This window comes from Melozone crissalis, unplaced genomic scaffold, assembly GCF_028551555.1.
Source record: "Melozone crissalis strain CALT ecotype California unplaced genomic scaffold, PUWL_Pcris_2 ptg000061l_1, whole genome shotgun sequence".
Classification (NCBI taxonomy): domain Eukaryota; kingdom Metazoa; phylum Chordata; class Aves; order Passeriformes; family Passerellidae; genus Melozone; species Melozone crissalis.
Genome location: NW_026535839.1, coordinates 3,313,963 through 3,335,877, shown reverse-complemented (window position 1 = coordinate 3,335,877; position 21,915 = coordinate 3,313,963). Strand labels below are relative to the sequence as shown.

General features: G+C 62.2%; 2 protein-coding genes across 4 annotated transcripts; both read right to left on the bottom strand.

The window, feature by feature from the left end:
• Nucleotides 1-82: 82 nt before the first annotated feature.
• On the bottom strand, nt 83-1,405 carry PRR7 (proline rich 7, synaptic). Of its 2 annotated transcripts, none has more exons than XM_054288230.1 (2): nt 846-1,405; nt 83-743 (listed from the first exon to the last, which is right to left on the bottom strand). In XM_054288230.1, exons 1-2 carry the CDS (start codon nt 1,147-1,149, stop codon nt 328-330), a joined length of 720 nt encoding a protein of 239 aa, XP_054144205.1. In that variant the 5' UTR covers nt 1,150-1,405; the 3' UTR covers nt 83-327. The 2 variants fall into 2 exon arrangements, with proteins under 2 accessions (XP_054144205.1, XP_054144206.1); XM_054288231.1 differs by having other exon boundaries at nt 83-716.
• A 4,764-nt stretch (nt 1,406-6,169) lies between these two features.
• GRK6 (G protein-coupled receptor kinase 6) lies at nt 6,170-21,452 on the bottom strand. Of its 2 annotated transcripts, none has more exons than XM_054288228.1 (16): nt 21,378-21,452; nt 18,352-18,447; nt 15,771-15,883; nt 15,413-15,490; nt 15,111-15,211; nt 13,805-13,897; nt 13,478-13,541; nt 12,771-12,911; nt 11,917-12,107; nt 11,137-11,174; nt 10,911-11,000; nt 10,574-10,782; nt 9,755-9,892; nt 9,406-9,543; nt 9,124-9,258; nt 6,170-7,592 (listed from the first exon to the last, which is right to left on the bottom strand). In XM_054288228.1, exons 1-16 carry the CDS (start codon nt 21,427-21,429, stop codon nt 7,542-7,544), a joined length of 1,728 nt encoding a protein of 575 aa, XP_054144203.1. In that variant the 5' UTR covers nt 21,430-21,452; the 3' UTR covers nt 6,170-7,541. The 2 variants fall into 2 exon arrangements, with proteins under 2 accessions (XP_054144203.1, XP_054144204.1); XM_054288229.1 differs by having other exon boundaries at nt 15,413-15,486.
• Nucleotides 21,453-21,915: the final 463 nt, after the last annotated feature.

The following is a 21,915-nucleotide window of genomic DNA, read 5'->3' as shown; positions in this document are numbered from 1 at the left end:
GGCTGGGAATGGGGCTGGGGCTGGGCTACGGCTGCCTTGGGGAGGGGGCGGTCCCACCATGCCAGCCCGCCAGGAGGCAAACCCGAGCCACAAACTTTTATTCTCAAACTGTAACAAACAAAAAATTTAAGAAACAAGAGCAGAGTCCGGGTCCCCAGCGCCCCCGGCCATGGGGGGGCCGGCGGGGGCCAGACGGGGAACCAGCCCCTTCCGCGCCGGCGGCGATGGCCCGCGCCGGGGCGGGTGTCCCTGGGGCGACACGAGCAACCGAGACCCCCCCCGCCCCCTAGGCGCACGGCAAGGTCCGGGCATCCCCCGCGGCCGCCGTTAGACAGCGGTAGTCCTGCCGAAGAGGGGCATGGAGACCGGCAGGTGCCAGGGTCCCGTCTCGTAGGTGTCCCTGCTGCTGAGCTCCGAGTCCGTCCAGCTGGGAAACATGCGTGGGGAGCACTCCTGCTGCAGGTAGAGGTCCGGGCAGGCAGGGCCGGGGCTGGCCGAGCGGGGCAGGTGCAGCGCTGACCCGTAGCCGGCGTCCAGGAAAAGGGGTTTGTAGCTGGGAGGCTGCTCCTGCTTCTCCAGCCGCTCATGGCTCAGGAAAGGGGCGTTGATTTTGCGGTAGAGCCCCCGCGTGTCCATCAGCACCTCGCTGTATGGCGGGGGGGGCTCCGCCATCAGCAGCGCCTCCTCATAGCACGGCGGCTTTGACAGGTCTGACTCTGCAAGGCAAAGCCCCCCCCGGACCCCTGCTGCCGTCAGCGCTGCGCCCCGGCTCTCGCGTCGTATCCCCCCCAACACCGGGGGAGGCCCGTGCTCCGGGGATGCGAGAGCCCCTCCCTGCTCCTTACCGTGCCGGCAGCTCCAGGGCCGGGGGGGCGGGATGTGGTGGGGGTGGTGATGGTGATGGTGGGGCTCGAGGCGGAGGCGGTGGGGAATGGCGATGCCGGGGGGGCTGCCCCCGTAACCCTCGTAGTGCAGCGGCTCCATCTCCAGCGCGCGCAGGCTCTGCTCCCGCAGCCGCTCCTCCTGCTGCCGCTTCACCCGCCGCCGCAGGTAGCTGCAGAAGCAGCACAGCAGCACGATGAGGCCCCAGATGAGCCAGAAGCCCGCGAAGCAGGTGAGGAAGGTGTAGGTGCCCTGGGACATCACCATCTTGGCAGCCGGCCCCGGGGGGAAGGCCCCCGCCTCTCTCCCTGCCCTCGGGATGGGGGACGGGATGCTCAGGGCGGCGGCAGGGTCAGGGAGGACCCGAAGCTGTCAGGGCCGCCGAGGGCATCTCCCCGGGCCGTGCCCGGCGCCGTCTCCTGTGGCCCGCGGGCGAGCCTGCCGTCAGGGGTCCGTCCTCGCCATGGAGCTGGGGGGGGCCGGAGCGGGCGGGTCAGGCCTGGGTGCGCCGGGCGGGCGGCGGGGCGGGGGGCCGGCGGGGCGGGCGGCGGGGGGACGGGGCTGCCGGGGTCCCGCTGCCCATCGCTGGGGGGGGACCGCCGGGGTGGGGGCCCTGCAACGAGACAGACGCGAGCGTGAGCGACACGGAAACGTGGACGCCCTGTTCCCATGGTGACTCGCTCCACATGCGCCGCAGCGCCCGCAGCCAGGGGGAACCGTGCCTGGCACCCCGTGCACCCCCCGCCATCCATCACCCCCATGGATGCAAACCCCCAGAATCACCCACGGCACTGCTGGGCACCCTGGGGTGGGAGACGGATGCTGTGGTACCACAGCATCATCTGAAGATCATGATCTGAAGATCACGGGTGAATTACTGCTTCAGGGGGGCCACCATGGATCCCCTTCTCCTGCCCACCCGGTGCACCCTAAATTGCTGCTGAGCTCAGGCATCTCATCCCTGTGCTGGCCCACATGGGGGTGCCCCCTGGGGAGAAGGAGGGACGAGCAGAGGTGCCCGGTGCCTGCAGCACGTGGCGCTGGCAGGAACACGTGCACCGAAGCCATCGCTGGCCTCGCAGCCACGGGGGATGGTGGCACCCCAACACAGCAATGCAGGGCCAGGCGTGGTGGCGATGGGAACCATCACCTTTGCCCTTTAGGCAGGGTGACAGCTCAGAAACATCCAGCCAAGCATCAAATGTCCAGGGTGTTGGCCAGGGGCAGGTCTGCTCCTCAGCGAGCGGCGAGCAGCACCCAAGGGTGCTCGCAGGCAGGCAGTAAGTGCCCGTCAGGATTCTCATTATCGGGGTGTGGGAGAAAACGGGCTCGGCAGCCGGGAGGAGGGTGAGCCTGGAGCAGCCTCCAGGGCTGGGTGATCACGGTGACAGCACCGCTCCCTCGGAGCAGGGCGAAGGGGCGCGGGCAGCTCCATCCATCACCCCGCAGGGCCGCGCTGCCGGCAGGGATCACGGCAGGGCCGCCGGGGCTGAGGGTGCCGGCGGGGCCGGAGGGCCGAGCCCGGCGGAAGGAAGAAACGATGGGGAAGGAAGGAGCCGGGGGCCCTGACCGCGCTCCGGCGGGCAGCGGGGGCTGCTCCATCACGCAGACAAACGCGTGGGCTGAGGCAGCGCCGGGATGTGGGGCTGTGGGGAGGGGGTGCCCTGGCTGGGGCCAGCTCGGCTCGAGCAGCGCTCGCCACACCGGCTGCAACAGGCTCCGCGCCGGCAGCCCGGGCATCCCCGGGGAGGAGAGGTACCGTGCGGGAAGGGCCGCGGGTCGAGCCCCGGGATGACGGCCGGGGGAACACCGGGAAGCGGCGCAGGGCGGGCTGGCGGCGCCGCGGACCGGGGGCGTTCGCAGCTGGGGCGTGCGGGGGGAGCGGGGCTGCCGAGGACGTGCGGGCTGGGGGAGAAGCGGGGCCGGGCTGGAGACACTCACGCCGGGCGGGGAGCGGAGCGGCCGCCGAGCCGGGCCCCGCCGGTAGCCCCGGGCCGCCCCGCTGCCCCCGGCCTGGGCCCCGCTGCCCGCGCCGCATCGCTGCCCGCTGCCTCCGCGGAGAGGGTGACACCCCGGCGGGGAACCTCCCCGCTGCCCGCGCCGGGCGCGGCACCCCTTCCTCATCCTCATCATCCTCCTCCTCCCCCTGGGCGCGCGCCCGCCGGGGCCGGACAGGAGATGCGCGCCCCGGTACGCGCCGCGCGCCCCCGCCGCGGCCCCCGGGGGCGACGGCCCCGCGCGCCTCCGCCCCGGCCCCGCTGCCCCCGCACCGCGCAACAGGCGGAGGCGCCGCGCCCGCTCCCTCCGCGGCTCCCGTTACCGGCGGCGGCGGCGCACGTGGCTCAGGCGGCGGGCGGCGGCTCCATCGGGCGGCGGGGGAGGGGGCCCGGTGCGCGCCCGGTGCGCGGCGCCGCCGCCGCCTCCCGGCGCTGCCTTTGTCTCCGGTGAGCGCTCCCGCGCCGCCGCCGCGCGCCGCCCCGCCCGCCCGGGCTCCCGCCCCGCCGCTCCGCCCCGCCCTCGGCTCGGGGAGGGATCCGCGGGCTCCCCGCACCCCCCGCCCCGGGACCCGCCGCCGCTCGGGGGCCACCGGCTGAGCTCCGATACTGCCGAGGGAATCCCCCCGCTCCGGCCCCGGGGGAACGGCGGCGGGATGCCGGTGGCGAGAGGGCCGGGGCATCCCCGGGGGTGGCCGCGGGAGCCCCACGGGGTGGGGGCCGGGGATTCCCGGGCAGCGGCTCCCGGTCCGGGCGGGGCGAGGGCCCTGCCATGCCCGCTGGGATGGTGCCACGGGCTCCCACGGTCGGTGGCCCTGCACTCGCCCTGGAGGTGCCCTGGGGGTGCTGCCACCCGTTTCCGCAGTGCCATCCCCAGCCTTCTCGAGGGGTGACAACGGCGTGCTCCCGGGGTGACGGCCAGCACAGCAGGGCCACAGGCAGGGGAGGGCAGCAGCGCCGCTGGCAAGAGCTGAACGGCCCCTGCGCAGCCCAGCTGGGCACTGCAGTGACACTCGGGGCTCTGCAGGGCAGCGGTGCCAGCCTGGCCCCAGAACGGCGAGGGACCGAAATGGCACTGGGTGTCCTGGGGTCACCCCGCACCGTTGGGTGCCATACCCCCAGGCAGACCCCTCGCCAGCCTGGCCCGGGCAATTGTCCCTGAGCTAGGGCTCCCCCAGGCACTGCCATCGGGTGGTTGTCACAGCTCTTCTCTGCTGTAACTGCGGCCGGTGGTCGTGGCCCCCATGGGACACCGCTCTGGCTCCTTCGGACTGCACCGAAGTTGGGGTCGAGCTTGGGGTCGAATCCCGCCGTCCCTTCGCTGCGCCCTGGGGCCGTGCCAGGAGCGAGGCAGAGCGGTTTTGGGGGAGATGTGCCAGCTGCGGGTGGGTGATGGGTGTGGGTGCCCCTGCAGGCCGTGACCCCGGCGCCGTTTCCTCCCGTGGGCAGGGCGGCAGGCGCCCGCTGCGGCGGCACACACGGCGCATTGTTCCGCCGGGGGCCGCCCGCAAGGATTTCCTCCATCCCGGCCAGGGTGACCCGGGCACTCCGGGCGCTGGCAGCCCTCTCCCACCGCAGCTGGGCACGGCGGCTCCGGTGTCCGGCCCGGCCCGAGCGCCCCGCCCGCAGCAGGGCCGCAGCGTCCCCCGGCCCCCTCGGCTCTGGCCCCGACTCACCTTGCTGGAACTCAGCTCCTGCGATCCGACCTCACAGCGCGGCCACGGCAGCCGGGCTCTGCCGGCTCGGTGCTTGTGCGGGTGCCCCAGCAGCACCCAGGGCGGGCAGGGGGCTGCGGCCATGCGGGGGGGCCGCGGTGGTCCCTTCGGGCATGGGGACCGCAGGGACGGGGGGCACGGCGGGGCCCACGGGCATCGTCAGGGCAGGGCAGGGGCGGGCGAAGGGAGCCGGGCCTCCGGCCCCGCCAGCGCCGGGGGCCGGGAGCTGCCTTCCCCTTCCCCTTCTCCCCTCGGCAGCGGGGGGAGGCAGGCGGGGGAGCGCTCCCCGAGCCACATGGTGGGCTGGAGGAGGAGCCGTTGCCCAGGCAACAGCTGAGAGCATCCTTCACCCCTGAAAATGGTGCGCGGAGCTGCTGCCACAGCCCCACAGCGGCGGGCACTGCTCAGGACCCCACAGCTCTCCTGTGTCCACAGGGTCCAGATCCACCCACTCCAGCCCTGGACACACACCAGCATCCCCTCACCTGCGTGCTGCTACACCCATCAAGGACAGGGATGGGGATGAGACACCCCCCCAAGTGCTGGAGCACCACTGGGCAGGTGGAAAGAGGCAGAGCCACTTCCCTGTCCTGCTCAGGGCTTGCCACGGCTCTGTTCACACTCCAGCTCTGCCCCAGAGCCACGCTGAACATGTGACAGACACACGAACACGCTGGTGGCCCCAGGACCTTGGTGCCAGGGTGCCATGACCCAGGCAGTGCCAGGAGGGCAGCACCAGCATCCCAGCTGGTGTGTTGGGAACAGCAATGCCCAAGCATTCCCATCCCCCCGCCTGCCTTCCTTCCTTCCACGGCTGCAGCAAATGCCTGGATTTTACCCCAAGATGCCCCCTCTGAGTGTGAGAACTCCTCCTCGGCCCGCTCCCATGGCAACTGTTCCCTGGTTACCCAGCCTCACTTGCTATTCTCATCCCGGTGCAGCTGCGTGCGGCCCCCCCCCCGCGCTGCGCACGAGGCTGTCACCGCTGCCACCAGCCCCGGACCCCAAACCCACCCTGTGTCCCCCACCAGGCTGCCCCCTTTGACTGCCTCACCCTTGGTGACCGTTGTGACCCTCACTCCGTGTCACCAGGCACAGTCTCCCCTTGGAGGGGCTGTTCCTTGGGCTAAGGAGAAGCACTGCGTTCCCATTCATGGTGGTCCCCCTGAAGCAGTAATTCAGCATGACCAGAGGGCAGCAGGACTCTGTGCTGGCCCCACAGCACACCTGGCACAGCCCAGGAGGAGCTGTGCTGGGGATGGACATGTCCCAGAGGGGACCACAGCATCCCAAGAGCACAAGGCCTCATGCCTGTCGTGCCCTCAGTGACTCAAAACATGCAGCAAAGACACTGAGGGTCTTCTGTGCGACTCACGGCTCTGCCAGCATCAGCCTTTTTACCCTGGAGAGCAACCCCAGCCCTTCCCTGCAGGACAGGAACCAGCAGAGCCCATGGCAGCCCAGGAACAAGGTCCCCACTCCCCTTCTTACAGCCACCAACCCTGTATGGCCCAGAACAGCCTCCCCATGACATGAGAGCAATACAAGGCACAGCAAATCGTTACACTTAACAAAAGGTTAAAAATTTAAATACTCTCCAACTTTAGTGCAAGGCAAGCAAATGATACCACAGGTCCAAGTAGGTGCTCAGCCCCCCTGGGGGGCCTGGCTCAGAATGAGCAGAGGCAGCAGCACACGCACACACGTGTGCACACACACACAGAAAAGGGACAAGTTATTGCTCAGGACACAGCTGGGACAAGTGTACACAAGAGGGGACAGGACAAGCTGAATGGAGAGGTGGGCTGATCCCCACGCTGCTCCCCACAGAGGGCACCTGCCCGTGGGTGCAGGAGCTGTGCTGGCTGCCCAGAGCCCCTGGGGACACACACTAAGCTGGTCCCAGCCCACTCACTGTTGGGTCACAGCTTCACATGACCCCGGGAGGGACATTCCCTTTATCACAGCTTTGCTCCCTGAGAGCAGAGTCCTTAATGTGTCTGCTCCTCCACCACTGAGCTGGGCCTGGGGACGGCCACACCTCTAGAATGCACAGAGCTGGTGGAACTGCGCTGCCACCGCCCTGCAGTGTGCCAGGATCAGACTAACCCCGTGGCCACAGCAGCAGCAGGTGCTCAGACTGGCTCTGTCCAGCTGTGCCAGTGGTCTGGAGAGGGGCTCGGGATCAGCTCCCTGGAGCTGGCAGCACATGTGAGATGAGGCAGGAGGCAGCAGGCTCCAGCAGACAGGGACACGAGGACAAGGCAGTGACACTCTGCTGCCAGGACACAATGGGGAACGCTTTGGCACAGCCCTTTCCTGTGCCTCGAGGCTGAGCAAGGGACTCCGCTGGAGCCAGGACACCTCAGCACGGCCAGAAAGGTCCAGGAAAGATGACTTAGACACCTCAAGGCACAGAAGGCCTCTGTCCAGGACTCCCTGGAACAAAGCTGGGACAGTCACTCCTCCCATAGGAGGACATTTGTGCCTGTGACAGGGTGGGGGCAGTGCCGGCCCCCACCCATAGACTAAAAACCAACATGTGATATGTACAGACCGACATATATAAATATACATCCAACCTGCAGTGCCACTCGGGCACTGTGGAATGTGTCAGCAGAGCTGCTCCAGCCTGGCCTCGGCCCACGCTGGCACCACCCCTCCCTCCCTCCTCCCTGGGCCCGGGGCAGGAGCGGCAGCAGCACCAGCACCATCCCAAGGGGCAGATTTGGAAGCGTCCGGGTTTGTCTCGGGGCTCGCCCGCGGTCAGAGGCGCCTCAACCCCGAGTCGTGTGCGGCTGCCAGCCTTGGAATCATCCTCACAGTCTTCACATGCAGACGTATAAAACTGTAAACAAATCCACCTTGTGGGGCCACTGCGACCGTGTCCTTCAGGCTGGGCACTCGGGAGAGGCCGGGGGGTCCCGGGGGCTGGAGAATGAGCTGTGCTCTACAGCCGGGTGGGCTCTTCCTCGCTGTCGCTGCAGTTTCCACAACAGTCCTGAAGTCACAAGGGCAAGGGGAGGGAGGAGGGAGGGAGAGAGGAGCACAGCAAGCAGAGGGTGAGCATGGTCACACAACCCAGCCTGCAGCTGCCCTCTGGCAGGGACGGGCCAGGTTCCCTCCCAGCCTGTGTGCAGGAGCGTTACATGGAGGCAAGGGGCAGGAGGGGACCCCCCAGACTGCAGAGAACAGTCCAGCTGCATCTGGAGGTTCAGCCCCTGGCAGGCAGACTGGTGAGCACACAGCTGGCTAGCTCAGAAGCTGCGAGAAGCTGGGCTCCAGGGACTGCAGCCACCCAGGGACACAAGCTCAGTGCCAGCACAGACGCTCGGCCCCGCTCAGGGCTCAGCTGGCCACGAGAACAGCTGAAGCCCTTTTTGCTGAAATGGGAGTCTGAGCACGGGGCAATGCCAAACCCTTCACAGTTTCTCAACCCTTCTGTGTGTCCCGGACATCCGGAGAGGAGTGAAAGGAACTTCCCAGAGCCCCCTGGGAGCAGAACTCCCAGCAGTGCAGGGGCAGTGCAGGGGCAACTCTGGCTCAAGCCGAGGGCAAGGCCTCCCCCACAAAGGCAGCAAGAGCAGGGATGCTGGATTAGTGGCTCAGGGGGCAGTTAGAACAACAAGCAGGTTGTGCTCTGCCAGGGGAAGGGAATAGGCACTGAAGGATAACACTCCTCTTTCCCAGATCTTGCCATGTCCGTGGGCCACCGGGTATTTCCCTGAGCAGAGCAGCCAGGAGTGACTGCTCACCTCTGGAAAGAGAAAACACGTGGGAAATCACAGCTCAACCCCTTCTACAAAGAGCTGCCCATCCTCTGGCAGGTCCTGGCTGCCTGGGGAAGGGCTGGGTATCCCCAGAGCTGGCTCTGGCTAGGGCAGCCCACTGAACTGCAAAGCACAACTCGGAGCTTGCCAAGGAGCAGGAGTCAGCACCAGGTGGCTGACTGGGTCCAGAGCCAACCATGCTGGAGTCCTACAGCTGCACACAGCTGCTGAGGCAGCAGCCCAGGCTTTGCCAGGCCTGGAAAGAAGGCAAAGACTGTCCCAGGCAGAGGAAACAGGCAGACAAACAAGCTCACAGCAGCTGCAAGACATTTCTGTTCTCCTCATCCCTCAAAAGAGCTGCTCTCTGCCTGGCTCAAGATCTGGCAGAAGTGCTCTGGGGAGCCCAGACAGCCCATTCCAAGAGCAAGGACTTGTTCAGAGATGGTATTATTCATGTCAGAAGGGAGATGATTAAATATTTTATAGTCTTCAGCATCCCTCTGCCTGGGTGATTCCAGCATGTTTAGCCAGCACACTCCTTTCCAGCCCCCTTAACTCCCCCAGCACAGGGAGTGCCAGCCAGACAAGGGCTCCTTGCACAGGTGCCCCTGAAAGCTCTGGGCTCTGGCCACCCAGCACTAGGGGAAACTGCTCACTGCCCTCTCGTGCCCACCTCCCTGCCAGCCCTGCCTGGCACAGGCAGGAGCAGGATCACTGTTGCTGGGAGACTGGCTGGGGAGGAAACGCTGGGCAAACCCTTACCTGTCTGCTGAACAAGCGCTGGAGTAACCCTTTTTTGGGCTGTGGAGAAGGCTGCCCTTTCCAGTCCAGGTCTGGGGGCACTGTGCCATCTGTGCTAAAGACATTCAGCTCCTTAAAACACTCTGTCTCGATCATCTGGAAGAGGGAAAGGAAGGCTGCAGCAACTGCCACATGGAGCCCATCACCGAGGGCCCAGCAGAGCATGAGAGCAGTGGGGACAGCACAGGGACACAGGGACACTGTCCTTGGCCATGGTGGGCACAAGCAGGAGCAAAGACCCACCTCATTCTGCCAAGGAATGGGCACACTCCCTGTAGCAAACTTCTGGTAAAAGTCGTTGTCTGTGGGCTCCAGCTCCACCCCTTTCACCGTGGAGAACTGCTCGATGTCCAGCACATCCTTGCAGTAGATGGCCTGGGGCTATGCAGCACAAAGATTGCTCTAATGCCAGGCTCCACCTTGATGCCACCACCTCCAACTGCTGCTCATGGCTAAGCCAAGGCCACCTCTCCCTGCAGCCCAGAGCTTGCTGACCCCTGTTCTGCCAGGTGCAGGGAAGGGGATGGGCCCCATCTCTCCATGCCAGGGCTCCCTCCTCCCTTGACAAGGTCAGGAACAGATGAGCACTTACATCTGGCTTGAAGGGAGGGTCCAGCATGCCGGCTTCCAGCCTCCTGAAGTTGAGGTGCTTGAAGAGAGGGTGTTCCTTCACCTCCTTGGCCCCAGCTCCTCGGCACCCCAGGCGCTCCAAGGGGTCCTTGCACAGGAGCTGTGACACAAAGGAAATCAGTGTCCAGGCTGAAGGGTGCTCTGTGCAGGAGCAGCCCTGGGTTCCTGCAGTGTGTTCTAGGGAGAGCACAGGCTGGCTAAGCAGCTGGGCAAGGAATGAAGGCACTTTGAATCCTCCTGTGCTGCCTTATCAGAAAAAAGGGAAGCTGCTCCAGGGAGAAGCCCCAGTGTTCTGCTGCTGCATGCCCAGGAGTGGTGGGAGTGACAGGACAGGGCTGCACAGCCACACCATGGTGCAGAGGGAAGGGACAGAGCTGCACAGCCATACATACCATGGTGCACAATGAAGAGACAGGGCTGCACAGCCACACCATGGTGCAGAGGGAAGGGACAGGGCTGCACAGCCACACCATGGTGCACAATGAAGGGACAGGGCTGAACAGCCACACCTTGGTGCAGAGAGGGAAGGGACAGGGCTTCATGGTGCAGAGTGAAGGGACAGGGCTGCACAGCCACACTATGTTGCAGAGGGAAGGGACAGAGCTGCACAGCCATACATACCATGATGCACAGAATGAAAGGACAGGGCTGCACAGCCACACCATGGTGCAGTGAAGGGACAGGGCTGCACAGCCACACCATGGTGCAGTGAAGGGACAGGGCTGCACAGCCATACGTACCATGGTGCAGTGAAAGGACAGGGCTGCACAGCCATACGTACCATGGTGCAGAGGGAGCGGGCGCAGGGTGAGAACTTCTCCGAGTACTCCTCCTGCACCTCCTTCACCAGGCGCTCCACCTCCTCCCTCTTGATCTTCTTCTTGCGCTGCTGGAAGGGGGACTGGCCCTCGATCATCTCGTACACCAGGCAGCCCAGAGCCCACCAGTCTGGGCTGAACGTGTAGCGCTCGTTCTTCACCACCTCCGGAGCTGTGGGGAGCAGGGTGAGGGATGGGTGAGGGACAGGTGAGGGATGGGTGAGGGACGGGTGAGGGATGGGTGAGGGCAGGGACAGCACAGCTTTGGAACCACTCTTTGCTTAAAGTAGGGTCACTTACCCATGTAGCCAACTGTCCCCACCCGGCCCTTGATTGTTTGGCCCTCTGGCACATGCACGGCCAGTCCCAGGTCTGAGATACGGATGTGTCCTGCACAGAGGAGGGGACAAGTTAACAGGAGAAAGCCATGGGGCAGTGTTTGAAGCTGCCAAAAACACAGGGTAACCCTGGTTCAAGCAGAGTAAGAAAACCTCAGGCTCACAGCTCCTCTTGCCCCTGCACTCACCATGGTCATCCAGTAATATGTTCTCTGGCTTCAGGTCCCTAGGATGGAAGGGACTTGATTAGCAAGAAGCCTTCAAAGCAAGGGACACGAGCAACAGCCACATCTCAACAAGTCACAGATAAGGATAAGCAACTTCAGGATGCAATGCCCCTGCCTCAGGCACACAGATAACCTTCCCCTCACCCTCTGTCCCAGAGCTGACCCTGCAAGCTCTCCCCTCCTGGGCAGAGGTGGAACACAACAACCTTCAACCCTCTGCACTGAGCCTGAGGATGGTTCCCTCTTTGCAGGTGCAGAACTTAATATGGAGCAGAGGCTTCTCTGCTTATCCTGCCCCAGGGCAAGGAAGGACCAGAAGGGACTTCCTGGCCAGTGTTTAGCCATGCTATCCTAACACTGCATCACGCCCCCGTGAGTACAGTCAATCCACTTGTTTTCCCTCCTCCCCAGCTCTTGAGCACGTTGGGGCAGCCTACCCTCCTTTGTTCTAGTGTCAATACTGCCCAGGGAGCTCAGTGCCTGCCCTGAGCCATTCACAGCACGATCACATCCTGTTCTTGGCGATCATTTACCAGCACAAGGAAGCCAAGCTAAGGTCTCCCTTTCTCCCACAAGATCAGCTTTCTGTTCCCGATTCCTCTCACTCAGCTCTGTGCTGCTTTCAAGCCTGAGGTTATTTTGTTGAGCAGACAGACCCAGCTGGGCTGGTGAGAGCAGCAGGAACCCTCTTACTGCTGCAGGCCCTGCAAGCTCTCCCAGCAGGGCCCAGGCAGCACACACCTGTACACAATCCTCTCCTGGTGCAAGTCCTCCAGGCCACAGCAGATCTCAGCAGCATAGAAAGCTGCCCTGGGCTCCTCGAAACCAGCCTCTCCCATGTGGTAGATATGGAACTTGAGGTCCCCTCCATTCATGAGGGTCAGCACTAGGCAGAGAGCATCTTTAGTTTCATATGCATAGGCTAAGCTCACCTGCAATTCAGGGCAGAAAGGCTGTTAGAAGGCACAGCTGGAACAGGGAGGTGCCCACACTCCCATGGACACTTTGCCACCCAAGCAGCAACTCACAGGCCCAGGGCTGGGCCTTTGCCAGCAGAGGAGGAACTGTGCAAACCCAGGGAGGACATGGCAGCACCCAGCAGTCCCAGCACACCCCCAGCTTTCCTCAGGTAGGACGCTTTCCCCAAGCCAAAGCTGCTTCCCCCCACGGGCAGGCAGCACTCAACAGCAACATTGGGGTTCATCTGATGAACCCTCTGCAAAGGGAGGCTCAGCTTTCCACACCTCAGTGCACCAAGGCAGAGCTCCCAATCACACAGCTCAGGGCTGGGCTTCTCCCCAGATCACTGTCTGGAGAGAGTTCCCACTGTTTACTTGTGTCCCAAAAGTCACAAAGGTGACTGTAACCCAGATGGGTGTTTGGGGCTGACTCTGGGGGCATTCACAGCATGTTGTAGAGGCAGTAAAGGTCCTGCCACACCCCAGCCTTGTGAGAGATGTGCAGCCAGCAGGACCCTGCACCAGAGCCTGCTCCTGCCTCTCCACAGCAGGTGAGGAGCACAGAGTTGCCAGGCTGGCTGGTTGGAGGAAGAATCCAGCATTGCAGCAAAGTGAGAGCAATTCCTATGTACTTACTACAAACCTACTGTTCACTTTTTCCAGGATCTGTTTTTCATTCAGGGCCATGGCTTCTCCCTTCCTCTTTTTGATCCTTTTCTTCTCCAGTTTCTTGCAGGCATACATCTTCCCTGTGGCACGCACCTGGCAGGCACACACCTGGAGGGAGGACAAGGCTCAGCACCCTCCCTTTTCCAGAGGTTCTGCTTTCAGGAAGGGGCACAGGAAGGCAAAGAAGCCCATTGTCAAAGCAAAGTGACAGTGACAGCTGCTCCAGATGTTACAGAGAAGCAGGAGCCAGCTCTAATGCCTCAAACACCTTTAGCAGCAGCATGGCTGGTGCACAGGAAGACAGAAGGCCACTCCATAAACAGAAGGAAGCCTGGCAGGAAGTCTTCAGGAGTGCAGTTTGCCCTGTTGGAGCACAGGGAACTGACCTGACTGCCCAGTTAGCAGTAGGCACCACAGGGCTCGTGCTACCAACGCCACCCAGCACCTCCCACACCTCCAGCTCTGGACAGAGGTGAGCTCCTGCCTCTCAGAGAGAGCTGGCAAGTCACAGAAGGCCCAAAACACAGCCCAGCACAGAGCCCCACAGCCAGCAGCACCTGCCTCCAGGCGCTGGAGCAGCTGGTGGCACCCTGATGGCCAGCCCAGATGTGCCTCTGGATCAGGCAATGGGGCTGCCTGGTGCCCTGAGTGCAGAGGAAGCAGTGGTTACTCACCTCCCCAAAACCGCCCTTACCCAGCACGCGGTACTGGCGGAAAGTGTTTTTGGTCACTGGCTGCCTGTGACGGAAAGGAAACCAGAGTGAGATGTGGCAGTGAGAGGGCTCCATGCCCTGGCCTGACAGACTGTGGCTCACCCCAAACCCCTGCCCAACCCAGCCTTGCCTCCCCGTGAAGCCAGCAAGGCTGGGGCTGCTGCTGGTGCCAGTAAAGGCCAGGCTCTTGGTTCCTGCCGGGGCCCAGCATGGGAAGGAGCCCCAGGGAGCCCTCAGGGAGGCTGTGAGAGGAGGGTGCAGGTTCCTCAGAGGTGAGGGGAGCGTTACCTTTCCAGCCATTTCCACTGCAGGAAGCGGTTGAAGTACAAGCTGTCGAGGTAGTCGGCAAAGGGAGCCACGCTCAGGTAGTCGTGGATAAGCCTAGGAGAGAGCAGAGCCAGCACGGTTCCTGAGAGCTGGTCACAGCCCTGGAAACAGCCAGCAGCCCCAGGAAAGAGGAGGTGAACGGCCCCAAAAGACTCTGCCATCCCTCACCCAGCCTGGTGCAGAATCACCCACACAGCCCCGCTCCATGCCGAGCCTGGTGCAAAGGGAGGTGCGCTGGAGGTACCACTGTGACAAATGCAGCACCCTGGGACCCGGCTGGCACTGCTAATTGTGCCCTCTTGGCATCAGTCAGGGCTGCAGGACAAAGGGGGACAATGGGACCCTGCAATTGCCCCTCTGCTCACAGGGCAAACGTGCACACAGGCTGTAATCAGCTGCCAGCAACATTCAGCAGCAGGCGCTGAGCTGTTCACTATCAGTGAATATCCAGCACAAAAGGCCACAGGGGATCCTGCTCCAACGAGCTAACTGCCTTGGAGAGCTGTGCCAGGGCTGCCCAGCGGAGTGAGGAGCCTTAGACACAGTGTCTAGACTGGGAGCACGCACCAAGGAGAGCGGATGGGCTCTCCCCTTTCAGAGCCTGCCAAGAGCAGGCAGGGCCCAGCCCGGAGGCTCTGCATTCAGACACGGCACTGGTTACCACACACCGAGCTAACCCCGCTCCCCAGAAGACTGCAGCAAACGTGTTGCCACAGCCCTGCTCTCGGTGAGGCAACAACTCCAGCTACTGTGCAGGGAGGGGTGAGCTGCAAGCCTGGCTTGCCCAAGAGCTTCCGCTTCACACCTGGAGCCGGGACCTCGGCCACTGCCTCTGTGATGGGAACAGAGGTGACCTTAGAGCCCTGCAGAACAGCCAGAGTGACCCAACCACACCAGCCACTGCTGCACAGGCAGGACAGGACAGCTGGCTCACACTGCAGCTATGGGCTCAGCTTGGCAGGAGCCAACAAGATCCTGGCACGACACTGGGCATAGCATTGGTACAGGGTCTTCCCAAATGGCAGCTCCAGCTGGGAGGACTGACAGAGGTTTCTGCAGCAGCTTGTGGTTCCCAGAGCCCTAGATATCCTTGTGCTTGCTTTTCTGAAGCTGGCTGCAAACTGCTGGCCCAAAACTCGCCAGGCCCCAGCCTCAGCAGCAGCTCTCACTCTCCCAGAGGAAGGGACCAGGGGCACAAGGTGAGTCAGCTGCAGATCATCCCCGTGCCATGTGTGACCTGCAGGCACAGCCCAGCCCTCCAACTTACTTAGTGCATTCCTTGAAGAGCTCCTTGGAAGGTTCCTGCTCCAGCCTCTCACAACAGGCATCCACCAGTTGGGAGGGAACCTCAGGCACGTGGTCCTCACTCTGGGGATAAAGGGATGGAGTCAGACATAGGGAGCAGAGCACAAGGGTCCTGCTTTAGGGTCAGTGGGCAAAGCAGTGTGGCAGCTTGTGAGGTGGTGGGGTGGCTCAGCATGTTGGCTGTGGCAGGACATGGGCAATGTCAGCTGTTGGCATTCCACCTGTTCTACCCTTGCAGGCAGCAAACACAACCCTCTTACTCACGTTTGGCTTCAAGTACTTTTCAATCAGGTGCTGCCCACATTCCTTCCTCTTCTCATCTGGAGCCACTTCGTACCCTGCCTGGAGAGAGCAGTGTGAGGGGCAGTTCCAGCCTTGCTACTGGGCAACAGCTGTGGAGCAGCCACACCCTTTGCCCAAAGTTTCCCAAGCTTTCCTTGAAAACCAGATCTCCAGCAGATATCTCCCTAAGCAAAGGCCCAGCCCTATCTGGGCTCTGACTCATGGGTTTTTCCTACAGGAAAATCCTACTGCCCAGGAGTACCCAGCCAACCAGTTAGTGCCCAGGGTGTCAGGAACATCCCTGCCTCCCCCACTGAAGCCTGATGGGCTCTGCTCTTACCACAGCATCCAGAAACTTGACGCAGCGCGCGAGCTCGGGGCGCGTCTCGCAGAACTGCCGGAACAGCATGTGCCCGATGGGCTGCTTCTCGCACAGGCTCTGGTAGTCCCGCTCTGCAAACGAGGGCAAGGTCACCCCAACAAACCCCAAAGGAGCAGCCCCAGCCCAGGCAGCACTGGGGGTACTGTGAGTCCTCAGCTGGGCTGCTGACAGGTGCCACCAGCCTGAGATTCCCAGGAGAGTGAAGCGCACCCAGTGGGACAAGGGACACCGCTGAGGTTTTATGTTCCCCTATGGAAGATGCTCCTCTCTGAAAGAGGATTGACCTGCTGCTCTGTTCAGCCTGAACCTCTTGTTCCTAGCAAAGGACCTCCATATCAGCTGCTTGCCTAAAGGCTCTCTCCTCTCTCCACAGAGATCAACCAACTTCTCCAGACACACAACTTTCCTGGGAACATGAGGAACACAACAAGCTTATCTCAAGGCAGATCTTCCAAGCCAAGAGTTGTTCTGATGACTCCTTCAAACCACTTCTGTTCCCAAAGGCCCTGCTGGAAGCAGCAGCATCAAAATGGGAGGCACCATTCCCACAGATGCCTTCCTGATGTGCACACAGCAGTCAGAACTCCCCTCTCCATGGGACAGCCACTTACTCGTACATCAACTCTTGCAGATTCCTCCCACCCTTCTCTGAACTCTGGCAGCCCATGCACAAACGCCTTTGACTATCCAGAGCACTTCCGGTTCTCTGCTTTCTTCCCCCCCTTCCACTCAGGAGACGTCTGATCCCAGGCCAGAACTCATTTCTGTGACAGCCACTGCCACCAGGGCTGCCTGCAGAGCAGATGTGCAGCCGCCCAGGGGATCCCAGCGCTGGGTACTCCCAGCCCTCCCCTCCCTGTGCAGCAGTTTCTCCCGAGGAAGCTGCAGCTTCCTGAGGGTGCAGCAGAGTGCAGAGCCAGGCAGGCTGTGCTGGGGGAGGAGGTGGCCTCACCAGCTCCACAGCACCAGCCGGTTTCCTTGTGTCTGCAGGGGAAGGAGTTCCCTTCAGCTGGGGAGGACCAGAATCTGCTGTCGGCGAGATCAGAAGCTTTCAGCTGCCCTGCTCGCTGCCCAGGCTCACACGAGGTTACTCCCTGTGGTCAGGGCACAAAAAGCTTAATTCTGCAATGGGCAACCAGCCCACCATGCCCACAGTCCTGCCAAGACTCTGGAATAGGAAAGAAACGCCTTTCCAGAGACTATGAGGTGGAAAGAAAGACACCCCAGCCAAAGGGTGCCCAAGCACAAGGAACAGGGTCATCTCTACCATGGGAAAACCAAGAGAAACTGCTGGCACCTGGGCCAGAGCACTTCTCACGTGCCGCTCCGAGGGGAAGTGAGACACTGGTGGTGACAGCCACTGGCTGAGAGGGACTTGCTTCCCAAATCTTCACAAGGTCACTGTCCCAGATAGCAGGACAGCACACAGAGACCACCAGCACTCAGCGCTGGCAAACGGGTGAAGTTCAGGGCTGAAAACACCATGACAGCCACAGGAAGGGTGGCTGCAGGCACAGGGTGGACAAAAGCACAGGGAAAGCTCTGCTGAGAGCATTGCGAGTCAAAGAAGGGATTTGGATGGTCAAGATGGGAGCTGCAAGGAGAGCCCAAGCCCGAGCCCTGTTCAGCCCTGAGACCTTGCTCCAGAGAGGAAGCCAGCACCAAATCCAAGGCTGGAGTCACCATACAATCACATCTGACACAGAGTTACAGTCCTGAGAGATGGTGCATGGGTTGTGTGGCAGAGGGAGGTGGGGACAGCCTGCACTGGGCTGCTGTGAACTTGAGGGTTACAGTGTGGATGAGTGAGGTTGAGGTTCTCCAAGCACCACAGTTCCATGGGGCCCAAAGGACTGCCAGGACTGGAAAACCTGGGCAGGGCAGAACTGGGAATTTGAGCTGCAGAAACCTCCCAAACCCATTGGTTTCAGTGGCACTGGCTCTGAAACAAGGCCAGCGCTGTGCCACTCTCCAGCTGGCAGCTGAATCCAGACTGAAAACTTAAACAAGCTCTCCACTTCCCAGGAAGCAAAGCACTTGCACCCTCTGTGCCCCAAAACAATTTCACATGATCTCAGGACCAAGCCTGCTGCACAAACAACATTAAAACCATGAAGAGTACAAAGTACAGAATGAAAATGACAGGCCAAGCCCTGCTCAACGCCAGTTCCCATCCACTCCACACAGCAAGAACCCATGTTTACCGCTTCAATGTTAGAAGCTGAGGTCTATGGAGCTGAGCTGAATGCAGCCAGGGAAAACAGGGAACAGGACCTTTGTTATTTTTGCAAAGGCACCCCAGAGTGACACTCCAAAGCCCTGCAGCATGGAGCAGGTCTGTTTGACACAGAAGGTGATGTTCCCCTAGTGAAGCTCCTCACAGCCTTGCAGGTGTGTGGCTACATCATCAGCCACTTACCCACCCATTATTTCTTCCCTACACTCTGCACTCCAAGTAATCCTGGCTGGGATTTGCCCTGTTGTATGCCCCTGACACTCAGTTTGGGGTGCACACCTCCCACCCAGCCCTGCATCTCACCCAGGCTCTGCCGAAGGTCCTCGCAGAGGCTGATGTGGGGGAACTGCAGCATCTGGCGCCATTTCTTGCTCTTGCCTTTCCTGTTTCCTCCACCACCTGCAGGGCACACAAAATCAATACCATGAGTCAGGAAGCAAAGGTGTCTGGCTGCACCCTAGCCTTGCCTCCAAGTCCAGGCAAGGAAAACAAGAATGACGTGGTGACACCATCTCCTGGTGGGACCAAAGGGTTGGAGCCTCGGTTGGAAATGGACAGACCAACCTCTGGCTGCTGAACAAATCCCAAACAAGAACTTGAAGACGTTCCATGATGGGAGAATCCCACCAGTGTCCACAGCAGTTCCTGGCTCCCAGGCCTGTCCCCAGCACCTCTGCATAGCCAATCACCCCTCCAGGCCATGCCTTGCTTGGTGTGAAACTCTTCGTGCTGCAGTAATGCCACCTACTCATTCCAGACTGATTGCCTACTCCAGGGAGGGGCTCTCACATGGAGGACATGAAGCTGGGAGACAGGAATTCCTGCTCTAATCCTGCCTCCACAGACAACTCGCTACATTGCCTGGGGCTCATCGCTTCAGTTTCCCACCTCTGAAGTGGGGACACTCCCACCTTTCTCCAGAGATAAGCCAGATCAGAAAATCCGGATCCAAGAACCAAGTATTACCTCAGCTTCAGCTGCTGGAGTCAATGCCCAGTGGTGGGAAAGCTTCTAGATAGACCAAAAAATTTACATCATAGCAAGCACTCAGTAGCGATTGCTGGGCTCAGCCAACCTCCAGGGATTGCTCTCCCAGTGCCAACACACACAATTTCCCACCTCTGTTTGGAAATTCATTAAATCACCCTGCCAAAATGGTCGGGCCAAGAGTTGGGCTCAAGGCCCGGCCTTCTGAAATCACACGGGGGTTGAACATAATTTATCAGCTCTTGAGAAACACCCTCATAACACTTTCCTCCACTGCAGATGCAGTTCAGCCCCAAACCCTAGACACAACACGGAGAACCAGGTGGGATGGGGCCATCCTGGTCATTCCCAGGTGGTTCCAGCCCCAGGTCCGAGCCCCTGGGTCCCTGCACTGCATCTGCCCCGCAGCAGCAGCAGCAGCAGCAGCAGCTGGGCCGCACGATTGTACAAACTCAGGAAGGAAGTGACTCAAGGGTGAGCAGGGCTGGAAGAAACCAGCGGCGCAGACACCTTCGTGTCAGCCACAATGCGGCGGATGGGGGCAGCGAAACCAGGGCAGGGGAGGACAGGCCATCCTCACCCCAAGAGAGCTCAAGGAAAGGCAGAGCAAAGCCCCACAGCACCCGGAGGTTGCATTTCCTTGAGTTGTTTGCTTTGAAAGGAGGCTCCAGCGCCCTTCACGCGCGGTTCTCCCCCGCCCTCCCTGCACGGCAGAGGGGAGCTGGGCTCCTGCACAGCCACCTCCAGCACCCCTGGCCTGGGGATGGGCTGCCTCCACCCAGAGCTCAGCAGGAGCAAGCTTCAGGGCTGGGTGGTGAATGAGAGCTGGTCTGTTGTCCCTCTGTTAGGGCAAGGGGGACAGGGATCCTTCAATTCCCTGGGCCACACCAAACACAGGGCATGGTCATGCCGTGGTTGGTCGTCAGCAGCCCCACAGCACATTCCAGCTCAGCTCTGCACTCCCACACCAACCTAGGAAGATCCAAAAAGGCTGGGCTGGAGCTAAGAACTCAGCCCTGTTGGTTCTGGCCTGCAAAGCAGCTCTGTCTTGTCACAGGAGCTGTCTGAGCTTACCCCAGTGGCCACCACAGACAGGCAGCATGGCCACCTGTGGCTCTCACAGCCCCAGAACCACCTGGCACAAGGGTGACACTGGGCTGTTCCTGCCTGCAGACTGCAAACAGGAGCAGCAGCCGGCCAGCACCTTGTGCTGCATCAGTGCCAAAACTCCATTCCCCAAGGGCACCACAGGAGCCGGTCTCTCTCTGGGTCACTCCGTGTGAGGCTGGGCCCCGTGCCTGGAGGTCACAAACCCTGCTGCTTCTTGAACCAAACCCTGCCCTGGTTTTGAACTAAACCTCGCCAAGATGAACCCGAACGTCACGGTCCACCACGGTCACTGTGCCAGGAGTACTTACACATAGCCTGGTTCTAAAGCAGCTTGGAAATGCTTCTGCCCGTGCAAATTTAATTCTGCTGCTTTTTGCTCCCACAAATCTAATCTCCAAAGCGCTCTAAGTGGATTTCAGCGGGTCTCTCAGGCTCCAGCATGGCTCGGTCTGGCCAACTGCACCCCACGGGGCAGGGGGGACCGTGTTTCCCCAGCACAAATGGGATTTAATGAACTCATCGATGCCCGGCCGGAGCGGATGTTCTGTGCAAAGGACCAGGTTCCTGTGTGAGACATCCCATCCCCTCCTGAGGCTGCTCCCCTGCATCTTCAGGACATCCCACACGGGGGGCTGGAATTCAGCGTGGCCCGGAGCAGCGGGAGCGCTGTGGGCTGAGCAGAGCTCCGGGAGCTCCGCAATGGGGCCGGGACAGAGCTCCGGGAGCCCCAGAGATGGGGCCGGGACAGAGGTCCGGGAGCCCCGCAATGGGGCCGGGGCTGCTGTGAAGACGGCGGACGGGACGAGACGGGACGGGACGGGCGGGGCTCCCCGCCGCAGTTTCGGGATCGGCCCGTGTGTGGGAAGCAGCATTTACCGGACTGAAATTAACTTTTTTTCCTCCTACGGCACCCAAAGCTGCCTGTCCGCTGTGCCGGGGGAGCTGGAGCAGCCCCGGAGCGGGCACGGCGGGACGCGGATGGGGCGATCTGCACCGGGGAGGCGGCGAGGCCGCCCGGGACGGAGCGCAGCACCCCCGGAGCGAGCACAGCACCGGGCATTCGGACGGGCGAGCCGAATGCCTGTGCCCAGCCCGCGCCGCCACCTCCCCGCTCCCCGCCAAGGCCGCGATGCCCCGGGAGAGACCGCCCCGGCCGAGCCCCGGGGCGGCACCACCGGGGCCCGCAGCCCGGGCCTGCCGCCCCGCCAGCTCCGGTGCCCGGCGCCGCTCACCTTCGCGGGCCTTGAGCAGGACGGTGTTGGCGACGATGTTCTCCAGCTCCATGGACCCGCGGGCGCCGCCGCCTCCCGCCGGCTCCGCTCCCCGCGCTCGGCCCGCGCCCGCCGCCCCCCGCCGCCGCCGCCGCGCCCCGCCCACGGCGCCCCGCCCGGCCAATGCCTGCCCTCGCTCCTCCCGCGCCGCGCTCCCATTGGTCCGCCCCTCCAGGAAGCCCCGCCCCCTCCGCAGCACCACCACCCTCCAGTACGTCCCTCGAGGTGCGGCGGGCGGGGCGGGGCTAGAGTAGTGACGTCATCCGGCGGCCACCGACGGAGGGCTGCCCCGACGAGGGGACGGGCGCTGATTGGAGGGTGAGATGTCACTCAGGGCGAGCCGCGAACGGATTGGGAGAGAGTCAACTACGCCCACACGGGAAGCTCCGCCTCCCACATCATCTGATTGGGCGTGGAGCTGCCACTCAGCTGCAAGACGAGTCGTGATAGGTTAGTCTATGGGGGGTGGGGCCGATTTGTTGAAAATAAATGAGCGTCG